Source organism: Falco naumanni, chromosome 12, assembly GCF_017639655.2.
Source record: "Falco naumanni isolate bFalNau1 chromosome 12, bFalNau1.pat, whole genome shotgun sequence".
Lineage (NCBI taxonomy): Eukaryota > Metazoa > Chordata > Aves > Falconiformes > Falconidae > Falco > Falco naumanni.
In genome coordinates this window covers 6,611,951-6,628,467 of record NC_054065.1, presented here as the reverse complement: position 1 = coordinate 6,628,467, position 16,517 = coordinate 6,611,951, and the positions used below count along the sequence as shown (strand labels likewise).

General features: G+C 41.6%; 1 protein-coding gene across 3 annotated transcripts in view; it reads right to left on the bottom strand.

Moving 5' to 3' along the window:
* SNAP25 (synaptosome associated protein 25) overlaps nucleotides 1–16,517 on the bottom strand; it is a 66,133-nt gene that overhangs the window by 22,298 nt on the left and 27,318 nt on the right. For all 3 annotated transcript variants that reach the window (XM_040612097.1, XM_040612098.1, XM_040612095.1), the window contains 2 exons: nucleotides 7,830–7,964; nucleotides 7,149–7,190 (listed from right to left, as the gene is read on the bottom strand). In XM_040612097.1, the coding sequence (XP_040468031.1) occupies nucleotides 7,149–7,190; nucleotides 7,830–7,901 (114 nt within the window). In that variant the 5' untranslated portion in view covers nucleotides 7,902–7,964. The remainder of the gene's footprint in view (nucleotides 1–7,148; nucleotides 7,191–7,829; nucleotides 7,965–16,517) is intronic.

The following is a 16,517-nucleotide window of genomic DNA, read 5'->3' as shown; positions in this document are numbered from 1 at the left end:
CTGCTTTGCTTCAAGAGGATTGTGCTCAATTCAAGACACATATGAGATGCCTCTTGTTGCGCTCTCCTCATCTGCCTCTCTTTGCCTGCACTGCCATTCTTGTCTTTACTGTCTACATCGCTGTAGAAACTGGGAAAAATGTCAGATGTGTGCAGCCAGGTTTTCTCCCTCGTTTTAAAAAAACCCTGTGTGAGTTGCCAGGCGGAGACAAAAAGCCTCCTGCCTCTCCCCATGGTCTGTTGCACCCTACTGCCCTTGGGTCAGCTATCTGCCAGGTACCCAGCTGCTGCTCTCTCTCCCTTCAAGCTCATACTGCATTTACTCGAATCCCAGCCAGCTTTGCAACCTTTAGAAACTCAAGGTCCAAGATCTTAGATTTGCCTATTTAAAGTAAGGAAACTGCCTTTAATTATCTTACATTTTCTGTGGGGCAGGTGTCAGATCTGCTAAGCACTGGATGTGCAATAGCTTTTTATTGTGCTCTTTCTATGCTCTTGGTACCCAGGGATGTCTTACCCCAAAGATGTGCATGGATTTTAAAAACACATACCTCATGCAAACATAAGAAGGCTTCTTGGGTCTTGAGTCATCTTGTGTTTGACTAAATACAGTGCAGTCTGACCTGGGACCCTTCTAAATACTGGAACCTGCAATTGGTGGTGTGATAGTTGTTGGCTCTCAGTGAATCAAACATAGTAGGGTCAAAAATGTTTACTGCTCCTTAACCCTCTGACCTTGTTTTCCTGCAGTTTTTAACATCTGAGCAAACTGCTTTTATGCAGCTAAGATGTCCAGTGACCTGAGTAAGACCTATGCTGAGAGATGAACTCAGCAATTAGACCTTATGGGTTGTATCTTATATTAAATCTTTGCACAGAGGGAAAGAGGTGCAGTTTTCTTTTACTTACCTGACTATCGGTGCCATTTACTTTTATCAGCCAATACTCTATCTCTTAAGAGCAGCCTGCCACAGCGTTAATACTAATGTGAAAATACTAAAGGTTGTGCATTGAATATACTTGTGTGCATCTGAGGTCTAATCATATTGAAGCTAATAAAAAGATGCTGACTGAGATGAGAGGTGATTCAGACATCAAGTGACAATCTCCTCCTATTCCAAGCTTCTTTCAAGCATTGATTTTCAGCTTTTTCACAAAAAATTAACCATGTAAAGCCAATTTAAAAAAAATAATCACATTTGTGCATTTGAAACAGGTCTAGACTTTCCTAGAAATTCTGTATTTCCATTGTGACTGATGTTTTAGATAGCTCAAAACCAAACATGTCTATAAGAACTGTTCTAAAAATGTGCTCACCATCCAGATGTCTGAGCAGGAGAGAAACACTCAGTAACTGACCCTCAGTGACAACAGACTGAGCCATCTCCGGGAACTACAAACCCTCTTCATTTAAAGGAATAGAGAGGAAGATATGTGCCACACAAGTGGGGCCTGAACACAGACAATGTTGGCATTTTCTGCACTGAAAGTATCACAGGACACTTAATCTCAGTGGGAGCAGACACACTCAAACTGGTTGCTTAGTAGGTGTGTAACAGAAGGTGACGAAGACTGTGTTTGCAAAATGCCAGCCCAGAAGAATATGTTTTACAACTACCAGTCATAAAACCTTGATAACAGGCTCCCAGAAAAGCCATGGCCAGGGCAGGGACCTGATGACCATGCTTTGATTTGCCTTGTCCTGAGGGCCCAGGAAGGCTTCCCACCCACATCCAGTGCTCACCTACATCAGTGAGATCCTACGTGGGAAACCACAAACAGGTAGAACTAGGAAGGTCTGTCTTGTTATGGAAATGTGTGCTGATGGTACACTGTCACCAGCATTAGTCTGTCTTTCCTTCTTTCTTTCTTTCTTTCTTTCTTTCTTTCTTTTTCTTTCTTTCTTTATTTTTTTCTTTCTTTCTTTCTTTTTCTTTCTTTCTTTTTCTTTCTTTCTTCTTGTGCAAGGGAGGAATTTCTTAAGACCTACCAGCCCTTGCACAGGTGATCATCTGTTTAATTTGCAGCAAAATAAGGATTCTTTAAAAATGGGCTGCTTAGGGTAGTTCAGGCCAGAAAGAAGAAAAATGCCTCTTTCATAGGACTCTACAGAGTTCATGCAGTACATGCCATTCTAATCCAGGTCTTAAAACTATAACAGCCTTCTCTCTACAGAATTACTTCTTATTCCCCTTTTCTTCTTGTTGCACTTGAGAGAATTTGGACCACCGGATTTTTCTGGGGTACAGCAAACATCTCACACTCTTGTCCTTTAGAAGAAAATAGCACAGCGTGAATTGGTTTTGTTGAGGCATTAAATTGACAGCTCTGGAGTTCCTCTGTTTATCCAGGAAGCAGATACACTGTAGATGGTAAAATATATAATCTTTCCCATGCAGCCCTTGAACATACTCAGCCCTGACTCTAGGAATAAGCAGGTCAGCCAATGTGTCCTCCTAGACTTTGATTTCGATGGAGACTGCTGTGGGTCGCCAGCCATTTTTCTGCAAAGATCTGCCCAACTTTGCACACAAGATAACCACTCAGAGCAGGAGACCATCACTTTCAACTTAAAAATGAATCACATTAGATGAAACAGCACCGTGAATATAGACCCCCTAAAGTTTATGGAAGCTGATGCCCTTCAACTTTTCAGTAGCATTAAGCTCTAGTGTTTAGGTAAACCAACAAGGAGTACTGGTTTGGGTTCAATGTACTTTCTATGAGCCACGTGCCCAGGTTCCCCACTGGATCACTAGCTAAGCTACTGATCAGAAAGACAGAATACATGATTTTAAAACTCTGAGCTTAATTCAGCTCTTGTATAACCTGTCAGTGCTTCAGTGAAACCAGTTTAAGAGCATAACTGGGAACCCGTTTGGAGGCTTTAATTTACCTTATCCTCAATCTTCTGTAACAGCTTTTTAAACCCTTTTTTTTTTGTGAGGGTTTCACTCAGAACAAGTCAGCAACGAAACATTCCCAGCGCTTTGGGGGGGAAATGCATTGCTATATCATTTCTTCTTATTGTTGTTATGTCACTCAATTTCCCAAGTGGGAATAAATCTAGGAAGAAAATTGGAATGACTTCTCAAAGGGCCCATCAGTCCCTCCAGAAACACAGTTTGTTGCATCCTATCCATGCCTGCTACAAAAGCCAGCTACTCCAACTTTAGGTTAGCCCAAGGAGTGATTTTCCTAACAGTATAAGGGAATAATGTATCTGATAGAGAATCCAAATTCTAGAAATCGCTTTTTCTGCATTTCAGAAGATACCCTGAAAAACAGATCTACACTCTCAGTTATGTGAAGAACACATAAACTTCCATTTTGCTAAAAAGTTTTGCTTTAATCGATATGGATTATAGAGTTTGTTTTGAATAAATTAATATGGACAATTATGTACCAGGACAGGCTGACATTGCTAACAGTTCCCAGAGACATTAAAAAGAAGTGTCAACACCCTAAAGACAAACATGTGATCAAAGAAACATTTTTTAGTCATCCATAGTAATGCATTTCCTCAGCTCCCACTCCAAATTCACTGTCAACTTGTTAATGCTTCAGTGTCTCTCCGTAGCTGATTAAAAAGCCATGTTACTTCTCAGCCTCTCAATTCACCCTGTGGTTCAGATCCTCAGCTGATACAAATCTGTGACCCTGCCATTGAATCCTGTTTGCCTGATGGTCATCTACTGCAATGACCCTGACTCCAGTGCTACTCCACTGGTTTACATAGACAAAGGGGTCTAATCCTTGAGACCAAAATTATGAATTGCATCCTCCTGTGCCAGATGTGTATTTCTTTCTGAGCAGAACTGTTCTGATGGCTAATGGTGTCAAAGAGATTTTTCAAATTAGCTTTGACAAGCTTTGGACCAAACTCTAAAGAAATAGAATATTTTTTCTTGTATTCTTCAGACTAAAGGACATTTGACTATGATAATAATGTTGGGATAAACTCACTTCCCAATCACAAATGAAGGAAGTTAGTAAAATGGCATACTGTGTGTTCAGTGTCCTGCGTAGAGCAGCATCATGAGGTTATAAAACATTTTATAGCTTACTATTTCAGCTTTGATATGTTAGTAAATTTGACTGTCACCCCCAGCACATGAGAGGACAAAACAGTCCTGTCTGGATTTAAATGTACAAACCAGACCATTTGTCTGTATGTGTCGCTAAGTGCTTTCTTGCTGGGCTTTCTGCAGTACTGATCTAGTTGTCATTTTTTCCCTTGCTGCCTCATATCTATAAATCATCTATTTTTCCATCCTACAGTGACTGATTTTACTTAAAGACCTTGGTGGTTCCACTGGAAGATGGTAGTAGACTCATGGCTTTTCCTTTTCATGTGTTACTCTGCATTTCATGAAGTCAGCTCAGAGGTAAAAAGCTTGAACAAGAAGGTCAGCTGCAAACTGTGTATTTAGTTTCACTTCTCCTGCCTCAGTTCATTTCTATTTTATGTTTTGGCCCAAACATTGCACAGCATCACCATAAAATATAGGTATTTACAGCACTGAGTAACCTGAGTAGCTCAAGTAAGCATTGGTCGGTGTAAATGTAACTGTGTTGCATGGGTATGTTGCGCACCACAGAGCAAAGTGAGTTTTGTAGTCTACCATCCCAGTATACAGCTGCCTTGGCACAAAGCAGTGGCTACTTTACAACAGCCACTCACTGCTTCTTCTTGCTTCCGCTATTGGTCTAGGACTAACAAAATCAACTTCTTGCAAAGCTGGTTTATAAAAACAAGAAACAGTAACAGATTTGGTTTTCCTTGCCAAAGTTCCCTGGGAATAACACCAGGGCTTAGTCTCCAAGCTCAACCTAGTCCTCTCGAGCAAGGAAGCCACAGTCCTTTGGGGACATTGATTTTTTCCCCCAGGCTATGACCTACATTTCAGCATTAAGGATGACTTGTACAGCTATAGGGTTTCCCTACAGCACTCTTCTGTCTCTAGAGTTGAGCCAAGTCAGTCCGTTTACTCTCTATTTTCCTAATATCTAACAGAGTGGAGCCAACCATGACAGGAATCCATAAATATGTATGTAGTAATAATGCTTAAACATGGAGGCATTCTTTTCCTAAGTAAGGAATAGCAGATTTGTGGTATCAAGAGAACAGAATAAAAAACACTCTTTCACTGAGGAAGAATATTTTCTATCTCTACAGACTAGACAGGTTCTGCTAAGCAAGAGAGTCTAATTGGATTTTTGGGGTCTATTAAATCAGAGCAGTGCGAGTTCGATTTCAAAGACACCATTTGTCCTTTCAGTATAACATCTCTCACTCCCTAAATGCTGCATTCTTTTAAAACTAGCTAGGAAATGGGATCGGAGCAATCAACCAGCTGTTTAGACCACAGAAGAATTTTAAAGGTCTTTTGTAGTCACGTTAGGAAAAATAATATTCAGCTCATTTTAGAATTCCCATGACTACTCAGTGCCAGTTTTAGAAACTTCTCTATTTAGACAGGAAGATATTGTAGCATCTGAATAAAAGCCAGGTCCAGAGAGATGCCGAGCCCTTCCAAGAAGCGCCACAGTCCTACATAAATTAATTGGTAAATTCAGCAGTCCCAGTTCTCTTCCCACTTTGCCATTTGCTGTGATTTAATACTGAAATTCCAGTGGCATTCACAATATGCTGGTTCAATATGTTAGGAGGACTCAAGCAGTACATAGGTCACACAAATACGGCTCAGGAGAGACAGGGCTGATATTTACTGATGGCTTGGCCCTGAGCAAACCACTTCCCTTTCCTGCACCTCTCTTTCTTCCCACTCATCATCTGCCTTGTCTATTTAGATCACAGGCATTTTGGGGCAGCAGGCTCTCCTGCCTTGTGTTTGTGAAGGCACCCGTATGAGACTCTCTTCCATGTCATTGAATTGATTTCAGCAGGACCTGCATCCAGCGTAGAGTTGACATAAAGTGATGGTTAGAAATGGTTAGAAAGGGAATTGAGCATCAAAAAGGAAACAGATTGTACTCATGAGACAAGAGCAGGTTTCCGTTGCAGGGGGCTCAGATCTGAAGTGTTTGTGGAGGAGAAGTGATGCTGACTATGCTCAATGACCCATCTCTCTGTCTCTCTGTACACAGAAATTTAATTTTGTTTCCACTGGATTCCATTGATCTTCACCATTGTGATTGATTTCAGGACCATGAAGCCTACGGCTCAGCTTGTGCTTGTTCCTGAACGTGGGACCTGATATAATTTTCTTCCCGTTGTCTCTGCTGGAGACTCCTCTGGTTGTCAGGAGTACTGGGACTGTCAGTGCTGATGACCCTGATTAAAAATGTCACCAGCTCCAGAGCCAAGGCTCACATGGTGTTTGAAAATAATGCGTCCTGTCAGGCAGGAGCAAAGTTTTCCACCACCTGATGGCTGAACACTCTGAACTAAACCGAGTTTGGAAATCTCCAACTTTTAAAACCCTTTATTATGAAGAGGGTGAAATGCCACCTGACTGAATTGTTTTTTCCCTTCTGGGAGTGACACCTCCAGGCAGGTATAAGCTGTATTAATTGTGAGGGCCGAGTCCAGGTCCCCTTCCTTGGCACTGTGGAAAATCAGCTAACTTCCTCTTCCAAAGCTGTCAATCTAGGATATCTCATGAGCCTTGAAATACTAATGTTTCAGAGATACATAAAGAAGTGGCATTTAAATGCTATGGTGACCAATAGCTGCAAGTGTTTATAGAGAAGAAAGTATTTTGGGATAACAGGGCAAACAGATCAAGGGCCTTTCTCAGCTTCCCCACTCACAGTGTTATGGGAAGGATGTCAGAGCAGTGCCAGCATGAGGTTTCAGGAGCTCTGCAGCAAACTCAGCTACTTGTCCCTGACTACATGTCACCTTCAGAGGCTGTTTCCTTGGTTTATCTCGAGTAGCCTGTCTCAATGGGTGCTTAGATAGGGGCAAAACAGTGCCTCAGCAGCCCGTCCGCAGTGTGACATTTGCAACTAGGGCACAGTGTCTTGAATGATCCTTGTGGGGGGTGAGGATAAGGGGGGATGGAGCGGCACATAAAGCCATGACCATGCTCTAGCAATGTGAGTTAAAAAAATGCCACTTCCAGTGTCAGTCTCCATCACTTTTGCTCACAACAGATGTGCAAACGAAATGCAAGTCCTTACCTCTTCAACAAGCTGCAGCATTCGACGAGTGCTCTCCAGCGACTGAAAAAAACCAGAGGAAAAAACACTTAGATTTGGCAAGATACACCTTCCAACACTAATGTTCAGGCTCATGCTGGCAGTATTTTTTTCCTGCACTCTTTGCCTTCCCTCAGAATCAGGTCATCAGCAGGGTACTGGTGATCTCTTCATCTTCAGCTCTGCATTACAGCTTGCTAATGCAGCAGTTCCCACCACATCTCGAGGCAGCTGCAGTCTCTAAGGTTTGCACTCCCCTTGCTCACGCGCTGCGGCAGTACTGCTTGGAACAGCTGGTGTTCCACTTTAAAAATAAAGTCTGTGGTTTTCAGCTAAGACAGACTTTTAACATTTAATAGGTTTGGCAAATTGAAGGAATCCTCAGAAAATATTAAATTGATGCTTCTTTTGCTCTGAGGCTAGTCAAATTGATGCAGACTCTAATACCTAAACCAAACTCAAGATCAATAAATGCCTTAATCTAGACTAAACATGACATTAAATTTTACCCTGGCTCATTTAATTTCCAATTCTCCATTCAGTGTAAAGCTGATGGAAAACAGAATCGGCTCTAGAAATCCTTTGCCGGATCAGCTCCTATTTCTGGATGTGCCTCTCACGCCAAACCCAACCCCAAGTTTCCTGTTTAGCTATCGGTCTCACTTCATCAGCAAGCTGGTCGGCACGCCGCTGCATTTCTTCCAACTCATTGCGCATATCAGCGTCTTCCGCCATTTTAGCTGTGGGTGTGTTTGTGGAAGCTGCAGATCAAGGATTTGTGCTCAGCTGCTTGTGAGCCTGGAAGACAGCAAAAAGGAAAAGAAACAGTGTGGTTAGGCTCCCTGACTAAGTGAATTGTGCTTAAATGTCAGTCCCACAAAAGTGCTTTTATTACACTAGTATGCTCACCCAAGTTCTTTTGTTCTAGATAGCAATTCCTACATAGTAGAGACCACACAGGATTGTTCAAGGTGGTGCTTTATTCCTATATTATTAATCACTCTCAAAGAACGTGATGTATCCTTGTCATGCTCTTTGGGAAAATCCTTCCTTTTTTCTTAATCTTTCAAATGCTATTCATAGCAAAACTGGAGACACAGGAGGTGTTACTTGCTACCAGAAACAGTCTTGAGACCCATTCATTCTTCTCTAGAACTAAAAGCCTTAATGTGAAGGAGGTCAAGGTCAAGGCTACATGTCAACCCCTCACGTCCTGTGTTTCAGCTGCATTGCTTGGAGGGCTGGCTGCCTAGCTAATACATGTGCAATGAAATTAAAGACAATGAAACTTTGTGGATTTTTGTTGGCTAATGATTTGTCCACCATGCTATAGTTCAAACTCTGTAATAACATTTACAACTAGACTGCAAGAAGTCGTCTACTGGGAGAATCCTTCATTTCAGGGGAAGTGATGGCAGGACATAACTGGTATTTTCAACTTCTCTCCAAAGCAGGTCAAATTCTGGTCTTTGTTATCCCTCTCAATACAGAACAACGCCACTGAGCTCATCCTAACCAGAGATCAGGATGTAGCCCATTAATCCTCATTTGGGTAGGTTTCTTTTTGTTATAAATTTGAGCTAGCTCTGATTACTAAGCATGACTTGATTAAGAAAGGCGGGTCCTCCTACCATCTGTCAGGTCTTTATAACAACAACACTGGTTTATTTCTTTGCTTGATTCAAGCATGGCACATTGCAAATTACTGCTCACTGAATGTTAGATCTGTTCATTGCAGGAAAACCTAATCCCAGGTGCAGAGGAGGTGGGGAAGTTGTGAGGGACTGCAAATAAACAGCCATAAAGCACATGCCATCATGCTCAATTACAGAAAGAGGACAAAAGCAGCCCCTTTCACCAAAGCTGCTCTAAGAAGGCAAAATCCCAGGGGCTATTTTCTGTCCTGTCTTTGCGATACATGTAGACTTTATGAAAAAAGATAAGTCAGGGCAGAGCTTGGCTCTAAAATTTTCGTAATAATAGCTCTGTTTAAATGGAAGTTATAATCCTTCAGAGATTATTCTGTTCCTCACTTTGACAGTGCTCTCCATCAGAAGTATGGGCTGGACAGGTACAGCTGTGTGGCAGGGATATTTCCTGGATCATGCCCTGTTTGCTTAGAAATGTATAAGGAAAGCAGACAGCTCCTTGCTTTTTCTCTGCAGCTTCAGCAATGGATTTGCTTTTATTCTTATCTAAGAGGGAATATGTGACCTTCATGCTTTCACATTAGCTGTGCCCTCACTCATGGTTGCTTTTCCTCTTTGAAGCTACAGCAGAAAGAAATCCATCTTGAAGAGTCAGCCCTGCAGCTACTGGCACAGCATCCTACTTTCATCACTGAGCACATTGCCACATCCTTGTCAAAGGGAAACTGACATTTTGTGATGGGTCATAGAATGTTTAGGAACCCAAATGTACACTGGAGAAGCCCACCCAGTTCTGCCAGCTGCATGGTCACAGCGGTGCAAAGGACCAACTTTAAGCAACTCATCTGCAGCCCCAGCTGGTGCAAACAGAGCTTAATTTCATGGCTAATATTCAGACTGATATCAGACACTTCAAGGATGCTCACAAACAGCAGTAAATAAGCTTTACAAAAAATGGCACACTATGAGGTTTAGAATGAAAAGATGACCCAGGAATTGGTCTCCTCCTGAAGGGCATGTAGAAATGTGGGGATACTCTCAAGGCCACCCCAACCTTCCCACCATGCTGCTGCACTTGTGTTGCCCTTTCACAGCTCCAGGAAGACACTGCTCCTGATCAGTAATGGAGCATGCTCAGCTGGAATAAAAAGAAGTTATTTTGGTAAAGAACTGCTCTCCGAACTCCTGTCCCACTTGGCAGGCTGGCAGTAGCACTGGTCACTGCTTCACAAACTGTGGTTTTTAGCAGATCAAGGCAAAACTCAGCATTTAAATATTTCTGGCAGAGCCTCTGTGACAGAATATCAGAATTAAGTCTGTGGACCTAAGAATATCTGGCTAAAACATTCTCCACTGCCTGGATCCCTTGCTACACTTGTGCTGGCAGAAAAGCAGCACTGAGCTTTAGCAAAAATCAGGAAAATTTAGACATGACTTTGGGACTGATCAAATTGGTAAATACATATAGCTGTGAGGGGCAGGAAACCGGTTCTATGTTGTGTCTATCTAGTAGCATTTTACTAGCTGTGAAGTGGGAGGTGATGCATCAGTGAGAGGATGGGATGCTAACAGGGGATTTGGTTCAGTCTCTAGGCATATCCAATGTGAGCTGAAGGATTACAGACCTGAAAGCGAATGAAGGTGAGGTGAGTGCTTCTACTGACAATAATGAATAATAACAGTATGTTTGTCAGTCACTGCAGATAATAAAAATTGCACAGATCATTCAGTTCTCAAGTAGATTCCAGCCTGACCTTTGATCTTTTACTTATGAATTTACGATCATGAACCAGTGGTGGCATTGTGTCATTCGAAAAAGAAACAAAGTGGAGAAACTTCGTTATTTTTCTTTAGCGCTATCCTTCTTGGTTAGTTAGAGCCATCAGTTGGCATCCTAGTGACAGATGCATCCTATTTTGCATCAAGCTAAAAAAATGTCAGAGGTTGTAACCAGAAAGATGTTTTGTAGCAAGTGACCAAACTTGACAGGTTTATTGAGATTGTTTGGTATTTGTAAAGTACTTAGAATGAATTGAGAAACAGCAAAAAGCATTCTTCCGTACAAGTCATTTTACATCAAGTTTTAGTCATAAACGAAAGTGCCCTGCAGCAGTGCTGATTCAACCTTATTTAATAGAAAACCGTGCACAAGAATCAATAAAGGTTACTGATTTGCACACAGTATGATAAACTACATGCATTTTGCAGATGGCTGGGAATGGGTTTATTTTTTTTTGCAGATTTTGCAGTTTAAAATGTGGAATAGGGCAGATTAGAGATAGGATTTTCCTTGCAAAGTCCCATTTAGGCTGAAATTCCATTCCAGTGTCATGAATTTTCAACAACAAGCCCTCTTGTCAATAAAATCTTGTAGGGAGCAGATTTGTTTTAAAGGGAATGATTTCTCTGCAGTACCAATTAACAGCTTTCCCCCTATGGTGTTTCTTAGGAACACCTATATATAGTCCTCTTGATGTACTAAAACATTGATACTGAATGATTACAGGAATGGCCAAGACAAGGTAAACCATAACAGATTTCATCTCACTGATTACTGGACAGACTTTCACAAGCAGAAGGTATTGGTTTGTCATGGACCCACTGAAACCTGTTCTTGTTTTATTAGAATGAGTACAGGCCAAAGATACGATATAAGAACTCTGGATAATAAATTCCTTGTGGAATTTCTATTTTTGATAGTAGCTAATAGTTTTCATTCTGTTCTCATTCAAGCTAATTTGAACCAAGGATCAAAATTCTGTAATTGCCTTAGGAACCTCTAACATAACTGGAAATAAACTCTCCAAAATGTGCTCTGTACTTTCAACATAAACTACATTTTGTTTTGTCTATAGTCACTGCAGAGATGACAGATCAGAAAACTAAAATTGTGATGTAATATGTTAAGCTCTTTAGAACTAAAACTTTGATTAAAAAAAAAAGTTGCTACAGAAGCTATAGCCACTTGCACACACTCAGTCAATTTGTGTTTATGCTTGCAGTAATTGTATATACAAATGCAAGCTCAAATTTTCACGAGGACCTTGGGTTTTCCATTTCAGAAAAGGGAAAGGAAATCCTCTGCATTCACACATAAACATACATGGTGCTCTCTTAAAAGGAGACAGAAGCCCAAATGTTGCTACCAAAAACTGTGTATGTCATGTACCAAGATGTGCTCTGCGTCTTCTAGTTTTGCAAGGAACTTCAGGGACTTGGGCGACTTACATCAAATTCCCTTTGAGCCAGTCTTATATGTTATACCAGCGCTTGTACAAAAGTACAACAGACTAGGAGTTAAAGAAAAATACAAAGAAAGACTGGCTAATGGAAATGCGTTACCTATTATACTTTGAATTCTACATCTGCTGTTTTAGTAGTGCTCAGATGCAATAAAGAATCTCATAGCAAGAACATTATATATCCTTATGGGGTTATACTGAAGTCTAAGAGAGACCTGCATATCTCCCCAGAGGAAGAGAGATACAATGAGTGACCTTTGAAAGCAAATATTTGCTTCACAGTGATATAAACACTTCAATGAAATAAATACAGGAAAATAAAAATGCTGCAATTCACTGTGGTGAAGGCAACAGTGCAATAAAATGTTCTTTTTTAAGCACTCTCTCTGTTATTAAAGGACACATCTATTCTTCCCATGGATATTTGTAGCCAGAGGATGACTGCATTGGCGTATTCTACTTAAAAAGTCAGAGCTGGTCAATACCACACAATGCTTCTTTCTTGTAGGATAGGAAGAGCACTACCGCAGTGGTGTGGCATTAGTAGAAGTGCAGAAAACCTAAAGAGAAACTTGGATCAAGCATCTCAGGATGGATGTTGAGCCATTTAAAGCTGGAAGTTGCATTGCAGCTCTTTTCCTTTCATTTTTTAGTCTGGTTGTAGGTAGAAAGAAAACATATGCTGTTAAAGGGGGAGGTGAAGTTCAGCTACAGATGAAGGGGGTCATCTTTGCTCCCCAGTTTGCCTTGCGGCCATTCAGTTGGCTCCCTGAGTGCTGTGCAAGGCATGTTCAGCCACAATGGGGCCAGGCATGAGGCAGTTCTGGAGCTTCCAACAAGGATCTTTCCGTCAATAAATCCCTTTTTCCTGCTGCACAGCCTTTTCCCTGCTGCACCTTTCTGACAGCTATCACTACCCACTGGAGGTGTTAACAAGAGCTCAGCTGCCCAGCACACTGGCCATGTCTTTCACCACCTTCACCAGCCTTCTCTAAACAAGTTTTTTGCAGCTAGGTTATAAGAACTGCACTGGCATTAACTGCAAAGCTCAGTCTAGACCAGAAACTGCCTACTAACATCAGTAGGGAATGGAATGACATCAGCAGTGAGAACCTGCTGCAAAAGGGTGCTTAGATACCAATACCTCTGTGTGTGCTGCTGACACCAGCCGGGTCCCCCTGAAACTGTGTTGAGCATGTAAGTTCAAAGGCAGATCCAAACAGAAAGCCAAGAAAGGCATGTGTGTGCTGCCCACAGTCAGTGTGACAAACAACAGCAGGTGAGAAATTAAAAGGAGTTGGGAGCATAGTTTTTATAGATTGTGGGCTCTCAGCAATGTCCCTCACAAGCTCTTAACTCTTCTGAGTTTCGACTTCTGTCATCTCCATTTCACCCAGAGCTCACCACAATTAATACTGTCTATAACAGAAACAATTCCTGCTTTTGCTCTTATTGTATTTTAATTGATCTGAAAGCACTTGGAGAACAAAACAGCTAATTTTGTAATGAAGAATCATATTTAAAGATTTTTTGCTATTGCATAAAATGTAACAATGAAAAATTACTCAAAGTTGTTATTTAGATTTAAATTTTAAATAGCTCTGAAATAAAATCTTGAGGAAAGTCTTCTTTTTATATCATTCTGCAGCACAGCCTATTGCTTGGATGTAATTTATTCAGAAGATTTATTTTCAGCAAAGTTCTCATTTCTAAAGAAACACCTTTGTTATGTTTGTGCTACTGATTAAGCCAAACAGCTGCCTCTTTGTTTCCGTAGGGTATGTTAGCATTAACCTGTGACACAGACACCTCAGCTTTCTTCTGTTGCTGTCCTACAGAGTGCTGCTTGCAAGCCTTTGGGCCCAGCTCCAGAGCGCAGGCTAGCAGAGTACAGTGATAACTGATTTCACTCTCGTTTTTTCTTGCTATTCAGTAAAGAAAAATGCCTACTGATGAGGGCTTGTCTGGAAGTGGCTTCAGAAAAGACAAGCACTGAGGTCTTGCAAATCTGAATTCAGGAGAAGCAGGTAATTCCTAGTTTGTCACTGTCTTCTTGCATTGCCTTAGACAACTTATTTTACTCACAGGGCTTGCTTGCGTTGCCTGAAGATAGGTCTCTAGAGCTATGTGAGATGCTGTAGGTATTTGGTTTCCTGCTGCTGGCTGTATCTGTCAGCGTCGTGCAGATGTCTTGGATACCCTCTGGTGGGACTGCTTGTCCATGTTTAACAACTGAATCTGTCTCCCACCTATGCAATACAGATAAAAATTTTCTTTTCCTTCCTATTTTCTTTTTTTGGGGGTTGGTTTTTTTTTCCCTGCTTAAATTGCAGGTGTTGCAGGGCATGGACTAGCACTTGGTTTGGAGATGTTTGTGGTGCAAGACAACAGGGACTTTTGGATAAACGCTAGTGAGCATGGTGTCATATTCTCACTCTGCATCTCTGTGTCAGAACCCATACCTACCTGGAATGAGAACTCCAGTCAGAGGCCAAAAGGAAGATGTTAGAGTATAATTAAACAAAATTATGACTCCTGACTATTTGCTGAATGTGTCGGAAAAATAATTGGAAAGCAGTTTTCATATGGCTTGTGTTGCTATAATAACAAAAAGTGCAATAAAATGAATCTTAGTGTGAATGCAATCAGGCAACGTAAATGTGCTGCCAGGGGGAATTACTTCTTTTTGTAGATGTGGGCACCTCTACCCCTGGTGAACCCCTGATCATTAGCGAGTAAACGAGTGTGATCGTGCATATACACAGTTGCAGTGCAGCAGACAAGTTGTGTTGATGCAACTGCTCCACGCCTCTGGTTTCTGCAAGTAGTGAGGTTATGAGCAATACATCCCACACACACCCCCAGGCGCTGCAGCCAGGGGCGATGGCAGGTGGAAAAAGTTGCCGTTGAGATCTCAGAGAATAACAGGCAGTCATAAAAGAAATGCCTGGAGCCACCCCGTCCCAACACAAAGCAAGTCATTGTTGTCCTGTCAGTTGTCAGACAACACTGCTGTTTTATGAGGCTCCAACATGTGCATGTCACTTTATCAGGCTCCTGCATTGGAAAAAATAAAAGCACAGAGGAGCCATTTTGTAACAATTTCACTTCAGAGTAATAACAACTTGGCTTTCTACCCATTTTACTGCTAACAAAACTGCTTTCAAAAATAAACCTTTCAATGTGTTATCTCTTTGCAGTCACTTCTACAGCTATGTACCCACACATTTTTCCTTTTTTTAATTTTATTCCCCCAACAGCAACTGAAAAACATTTCAGGCAAAAATGTTTGTTTTGTCTGTCTGGGAGAGCAACTAGCCAGTGTGGTGGAGGGTGAAGAAAGAAACCCTCTTACTAGGAGTGGGCACCTCATCTGGAGGGACCTGCTGGCAGTGCAGAGAGCACCGAACAGAAACCTGGACCAGTCTAATTCCCTGTTATTACAGGTAGCTGCCTCATACAGCTTCATTTTTAATCCAGCAGGCTATGTCCTATGATTCCCCAAGTTCATTGCATTCCCACTAGGTCTGAGTCCAGACCCTTACTTTTTCAGTACGCAGAAAATATTTCACTTCTAGCACAAACTAATTCACAGCTGGAAGACAGCAGCTTGTTCCTGTGCCACTCTTGTCCTGTGACAAAAAATTTCTCTCCTTCCTTACTCTCTCCTTCTCTCTCTCTGAGGTACGTAAACAGCAGTCATAACTTTTCTTAGCACTTCTTATGACGTGAAAGATCAGACTCTGTTAGTCCTTTCTTGGTAGATTGACTCTTTACTACCCTCATCATCCTAGCAGCAGTTGGTTATGCCAGTTCCAGTTTGAATTAGTCTTCTCTGGAAAAGAGTGGCTGGCACATCACAAGGTATTTTAAATGAGGATACAGGCTTTGCTCGAAGGGCTTAGTGCTTCCCCGTCCCTTCAGGAGATACCTGCTCAAAAATATCCTACAACCTCACTTGCCATTTGCATAGCTGGATCTTGGTGGGTCAGGACAAGAAATCCAGGTATTAGTAGAGAGGATTAAAGAAAATGTCTTGACTCATGACAAAGCTATTTACATTCTATGGCCAGAATCTTGAAGAAAAACAAAAGGTATCTGCTTAGCTGGAGGATGAGATTTCTGACTGTGTCATGATTTCCAGTGAAACTCACACCCTGAATTCAATCAGATCTTCCTCAAAATATTCACTAACCATCACTGCAGCACTGACAAGCAGTCAGCCTCTCTTCTCTTTGATTATATTCCAACCTGAGTTTCTTTATGTTGCTCCTAAGCCACTAAATCTGATTAATGGTCAGTTTTAGAAACTAGGGGTGAACGTCATGCCCCATTTCCAGTTGGAGGAAGTTTCCCTGCTGCCATTATCAGAGTGAGGCTTGCAGGTGGGGCTACCAGCCAGCAACATCCTAGTAGGTACCAGCAGTGTGCGAAGGGTGAACAGCAGAGCATGTGTGTGT